The sequence below is a fragment of the Rhagoletis zephyria genome, unplaced genomic scaffold (assembly GCF_001687245.7).
Source record: "Rhagoletis zephyria isolate East Lansing unplaced genomic scaffold, Rhagoletis_zephyria_1.1 Rzeph_scaffold_00197, whole genome shotgun sequence".
NCBI lineage: Eukaryota > Metazoa > Arthropoda > Insecta > Diptera > Tephritidae > Rhagoletis > Rhagoletis zephyria.
Window position 1 is genome coordinate 12,409 of NW_016157281.1, and position 6,537 is coordinate 18,945.

At 33.4% G+C, this 6,537-nt stretch overlaps 1 protein-coding gene across 2 annotated transcripts in view; it reads right to left on the bottom strand.

Moving 5' to 3' along the window:
* Positions 1-1,145: 1,145 nt before the first annotated feature.
* The window catches only part of dos (daughter of sevenless), a 352,985-nt gene continuing 347,593 nt past the window's right edge, over positions 1,146-6,537 (bottom strand). The window contains exon 10 of one of the 2 annotated variants that reach the window (XM_017609168.1): positions 1,146-1,485. In XM_017609168.1, coding sequence (XP_017464657.1) covers positions 1,161-1,485 — 325 coding nt within the window. In that variant the 3' untranslated portion in view covers positions 1,146-1,160. The remainder of the gene's footprint in view (positions 1,486-6,537) is intronic. The other variant, XM_017609167.1, reaches the window with a different exon arrangement.

Sequence of the window (6,537 nt, forward strand, 5' to 3'; positions counted from 1 at the left end):
AGTCCAGATTCCCAATCTTCCCATAAAATTGATGTAGTATTCAATCATGTTACTCGATATGTTTTTGGGCTATCGAAATTTGAGCGAATATCCGATTGCAAATGACGACTGTTGGGCTGCAGTATCTCTGAATACCTAAAAGCAAGAAATTGTATTTTTTTATTTCGCCTAATGATGGATAAAGACCCTAGATATCTATACGAAAAATTATCCTTCTCAAAGTCTGCACGCCTTACTGATTATACCTAGGTACCATTATCTAGCATTTGGAAGACTATTTTTCGTCAATGCTATGTTTTAGATATAGGCTAATTGAAAATTATATGTCGTTCTTTTTCTTTTTAATTTTGATTTATTTATTAACTTTTTTTATATTTTTTTATTTTTTCTTCCTCTCTTGGTTTTATATAGATTTGTAAGTTTTGCCTAATGCTATTTGTCAGGCTTTGTTTGACATGATGTACTATGCACTTTTTATTCTCAACTCTTATTCTTGTCTTAATTTTAAGTTACCGTTGTACTAAAAAAAGATCTTTGGGATCTTATTGTACTAATTTTCTTTATAATTATAAATGAAATGAAAATGAAATTAACAGTGAGATCATCCGCACCTTCACCAGCATTGGATTTCAGCTGCCTCGGCACCCGCGTTACCCTGGCACACAAATACGGCCTCCAGACCGTAGTAGACTTAATCCTACAACTTCTGGCAAGTGAAGTTCTCCGCATGACACTAACCGCCTCTTCAAATGCGAAAATCACCTCTACTTACACCTCTCCGCCTTTTGGGCGACACCGTAGGAGCAGCACGTTTCCTGTGCCTACCGTTAGTTGTGCTTGACAACAACGCTTGAGAGACTAGCTTATTTAGGCAAGGTTAAATAGCGCACGAGAAAAACAATACAAAGCAACTTAGAGCATTTCATATTTTTTAATTGATAATTGAATTGGGGTGTGCGATTATATCCTTTGATCGTTTAGGCTTCAGGTAACCGAACTGGATGTACCGTTATTTTACCTCTGGTTTATGCTAAATCGTCGATAGAAAAAGTTGATTGCGAATTGTTTTTCGGTTGTTTTGTTTGTCTTTATTTCCAATTGATATTTGCTTACGTTGAAGATCAATAGATACACGAATACCACTATACCCACTTACATTTTTATTTAGTTTTAACACCATCACTTTCTTTCTTGCGTTCTTCACGGATGCGTTTAAATGCTTCCGTTTTAACAAAATCTACCGAATTATAAACCACGCCGCTTTTCAAAGAGTTCAAAGTTAATGGATCGACCTTAACTGATTCCTGCTTTGTCAAATTATTTGTACTTATGCTCTGACGATTTGCGTTTGGTGGATTAGCTACATCTAAATCAAAATATTGAAGTTGATGTTCATTTCCTGAACTTTGTCTTAAGTTAGGTAACGTTTGATGATCTGCACTATTTGTAGATTCTAAACGTTGATGCAAAACTGAAGTGTCAATGGTTCCAACGTGAAGTGTTTAAAAAGCACACTGTGTGCCGTGGAGTTAGCTCGAATATCTTATTTTTCAGTCGATAAACGTAATTTTGAAATTTTAAAATTACTACGGTGTATTTTTGTCAAAAACATATGACTCAAAACATTTGGTTTATAAAAATATAATTGAGTAGTCCACTTGCAAACAGCGTTATGTGATTTTATAATAGTAAGCCATAAATTAAAAAAAACGTCTACAACAACAAGTAACATCCAAATTGTACATTTCTTTTTATTATCTGAAAATTTGGATAAATAAGAGCCTAATAACATTAAAAATCAAAATGCAGTGTGGTAGTTTTTGCAAATTTTATATATAGAAATTAAATATAGCGAGTTTTTAAACAGTAAGTTTTATATAGCCAGCTTTTTTAAGCTTTTCGCGTTCTCTCTTCCATGAAGGTTAGACTGCCTCTTTTTTAAGACGTCTTCCACTAGACACCGAAACTACCACGTTTTCTTGCAGTTTTCTAAGTTCATCAGAAGATGGAGACTTTTGAACTTGTATAAATACGTACAATAAATATTATAGCGAATTTTGAAAGTGTATATATACATTAGGGCGGGTCGAAAATCTAATTTTTCTCAAATCCCTTGGTAATAGTGAAAATATATTGTATCATGAAGTGAACAACAAGCCTGCAAAATATTAGTCTTTTATTTTAATTGTAAGAGCCCGCGCATCGACCGCCAAGTGACCCACAGCACACTAGTCGAATAAGACCAATTCTTGTTAAAAATTCTGGGTTCAGCAAAAAGGTTTGGTGCATATTTTTAGATAATGAATCCGTTAACGCAGAAGATAAAGTCAAATATCATTTCTCGCAGCCCTTTAGCTTATGCTTAATCTCAAAGGTATCTGTTTTCAATAAAATTTTATTGTTCTCTTGATAATTGCACTGGTCTATAGTCGAACGATGTAAAGAACAGCTTTAATATTGCTGGCGTTCATTTAGGTCGCTGGTTCCAAATATTCTAATCTTGTTTTAATATTAGCTATAGTTTGCGAATTTTTGCAAATTTAGGAACAATTTCGGTAACTCTAATAGAAAAGCCATTATTTTCCATCATCGTGGAAAAATTTTGTTTATGCAAATGAGTATGGAAACACTGAACAGGCACAACTTCTAGAAACACTAATTAGTTTACATATGTTTATGCATACCATAGAAAAATTGTAAATGTAGGAAAATTAAAATTTTTTTTACATTTTTTGTTTTTATTTTAAAATAATTTGTTTATAATCTGAACGATTTTCATCATATTATTATCATAAATCAGTAACAGTAAGTCTCGCCTTCAATTTGGTAATTATTACGTACCGATCGAGTAACATTTACCAAAGTTATATAGAAAAACTTAAGCTTTTTTTTCTAAAAAAATTTCTCTTCAATTGTATAAATAACCTTTAAATGAAAGAACCGGATTGCAGAAAAGTGTGCCAGCCAGGGAGTGACTTTTTTCGTTCAAGCTGAATGCAAAGCAATATCGTCCAATTGGAGAGTCCTCAAAAGGATTTCCCCGGATATGTTAAAGACTATTGCATTTATCTACAGTCACTTTCTCACATAATGGAGTTAACTAAAATATTTTTGTATATCTAAACACTTATTGCCCCTCCCCTACCTTCATATAACGGCAAATTTAGAAACCGCGAAAAATGTGCTTCTTCGGTGACTAATGAAACCATTCCGCACCAATTTTCAAGACAACATAAATGGACTTAAAGTGTGCGTTTCTCACCCTAATTGTATTATGTTAATGTTTGTAAATACTTATATGCTTGAAACTACTATTAACTTATCAAACGATTCATAAACTTTGACAATACATGTTTGACTTCATTCACCACGATCTTGAAAACTGACCAAATCGGCGTGACCAAGCCCATGGTCCTTTTAATATTATATAAACATCCGAAAACATTAAAACGTTTGAAATAAATCGCGTCTCACTTTTTTGTATTTTTCACTTGGTTGCTGAAGTAATGAAGAATTGAAAATTCATAAGGGAAAATTATAGTTTTTGTAAGTTTTATCTTAATATCTTAAAAACTTGGAGACTTATTGAAAAATGATAAATGAACGTGAGGTACTAAATTTAATAGCCCTTAATTTGATATATCGTCCTGTTTATAACAATTGACGCATTCCATAGATATTACAAGCCAAAGTTTCATTTTCAAAATTCATACATTTTGATTCAATTGCGCGGGCTAAAGATACGTTTTAAATTAATCTTTCGTGGCCAATAACAATTGGCTTAGATATAAGACATCATAATATTACTATTACAATACGGTCAAATGCATTTTATTTTCCCCCATACAAAATCGACCCAGCCTAATATACATATAGTAATTATTATAGCGACTTTTGCTAGAGTAGCTTACATTTGATGCTATTGTTTTCAGAATATATAAGGATTTTGCACTGTATTGTTAGTGGAATAAATACTGGTTAAATACTGGTACGTTAACCACGAAAAACTAAAAATCGAAAAAAATTTACATAGCGCACTTTGCAAGTGGACTACTCAATTCATTTATAAACAATATATCAAATAATAAAATAAAATGTCTATCATCCTTGGGCGTACAAAATTTTTAATTCTTAATTCTTCGAAACAGAGTTGCGACACATTGCAACCATATATATACATTGCTTATTTTAAATATTCAATATAGCAATGGACAATTTTTCTAAATTTTCCATTTTTAAAACACCAATTGTAACCAATAACAAACGAAGCATTATCTTTGTTTCTGATGCGCTGATTGCTCTAGCGATGAGTTTCGATAACTTTTCGGATGCGTTTTGGAAAAGTATACATTGTCAATATTTTGTAGTTCGGCGTTATGGAACATTATACTTTGTACGTATGCAAAGCAATTGACGTTTTGGAAGTCAGCCTATTTAAACCCATAAAAAATCCTTGGTGTAAGCTGCCACTTAAGGCCATGCCAGATAAAACTTTGTGGTTTTGCGTGACATCTATAACTTTTCCAGCAAACCGCAAGACGCAAAAGGAATGCCACATCGAACGCCAAAGACAATTTTGTACGGATTTGCTACTGATGAAAATTGCTGTGGATTTTATATATGTATTTAGTTTTAAAAATATCAGCAATGTAATTAAATGTTATGTTTCTGCAAGAAAACTCGAATATGAAAGAAACCAAATAAAAATTAAACCAGCTGATGGTCAACGCACTCAAAAAGATGGGAGTTGACCATCTTTTCGCTTCGCACTGCAGCTAAAATAAACTATGTGGCATGCTTTGTGCATTTTCATACATTTAATCTTATTTGTCAAAGCGAAGAAAGCGTTTTATCTGGCAAGGCCTCTAATGATTTCGACGACAACGTGATGAAGACCTGAACTGGCCAAACAGGCAACAACTTATTTTACCTACCTTGACTCATATTGTCAATCATTGCTTCACCACCTGTTGTTTCCCTGATGCATGGAAGGTTGCAACTGTGATTCCGGTAGCTAAAAATAAATTTGCATGTAGTGATTTTCGTCCTATTAGTATCTTGCCTGTCTTGTCTAAAGTACTTGAGTCTTTGATGTGTGTACAAATATATGCCCATCTTGAGAAATTTAGGTTCTTGTCCCCGTTCCAGTCCGAATTTAGAGCTAGACACAGTTGTTCCACAGCTATGATTCAAATACTTGACGACATTCGGATATCTTCTGATAAAAACCACCTGACACTATTATGCCTTTTGGATTTCTCCAAAGCTTTCAACTCAGTTAGTCATGAACTACTATGCCTCACTTTTTTTATATTTATTTTTCATTTTTCTTCCTCTCTTGGTTTTATATAGATTTGTCAATTTTGCCTAATGCTATTTGTCAGGCTTTGTTTGACATGATGTACTATGCACTTTTTATTCTCGACCGTTATTCTTGTCTTAATTTTAAGTTACCGTTGTACTAAAAAAAGATCTTTGGGATCTTATTGTACTGATTTTCTTTATAATTATAAATTNTTTGTCAGGCTTTGTTTGACATGATGTACTATGCACTTTTTATTCTCGACCGTTATTCTTGTCTTAATTTTAAGTTACCGTTGTACTAAAAAAAGATCTTTGGGATCTTATTGTACTGATTTTCTTTATAATTATAAATTAAATGAAATTAACAGTGAGATCATCCGCACCTTCACCAGCATTGGATTTCAGCTGCCTCGGCACCCGCGTTACCCTGGCACACAATTACGGCCTCCAGACCGTAGTAGACTTAATCCTACAACTTCTGGCAAGTGAAGTTCTCCGCATGACACTAATAGGGGAAATTCGCGTTGGTCGAGAAATCCGAGGTTGGTTAAGGATTTCACTCTTGGTATTGTGATTCCACTTCCGGAACAATTTCATGCTAAGTAATTGAAATTTTTTTCTGATATGAAGCTGGCCATTTCTAATAGATTTTGTCGCTGAATTCGTATCTGAAAAATATGAACAACATTTTAGAATACATCTCTTGTCCTTTCACAAGCCGCAAGGTGTGCTTTTTGAACACTGCATGCGAATTAATCGTAGCGCTCTCGACAGAAGTAGCACTTTGATACGAAACAAAATGGTTTTAACAGCTAAGCTTTCAATTGTGGACATTTAGGCACAACTAGCCCTTGACTTTAAAAAAATTGGTAAAAAAAAACATGCAAAATAAACGGGATTTATTCCTAAACAAAACATTTATGTGTTTCTTATTATACTAGTATTATAGATTTTGAGACGAGCAACACGATTCCACTGTTCAAAACTGAAAAAAAAACACCTTGTTTATAACTTGGCTCTCAGAGGGCCTAGAGACTCCTACCTGGGCTTGGATGCACAGCTGTATGCAAATCATAAAAAATGTAATATATAATGCGTTTTTCAAATCAGTGATGGGCAAAATTGTATTTACCAAGTATTAAGTACTAAGTACAAAAGTATTTAGGTACACTCTAAAAAGTGCATGTAAAACTACTACTGAAAAGTGTTTATTTTTCAACCAGAATCTGTTCA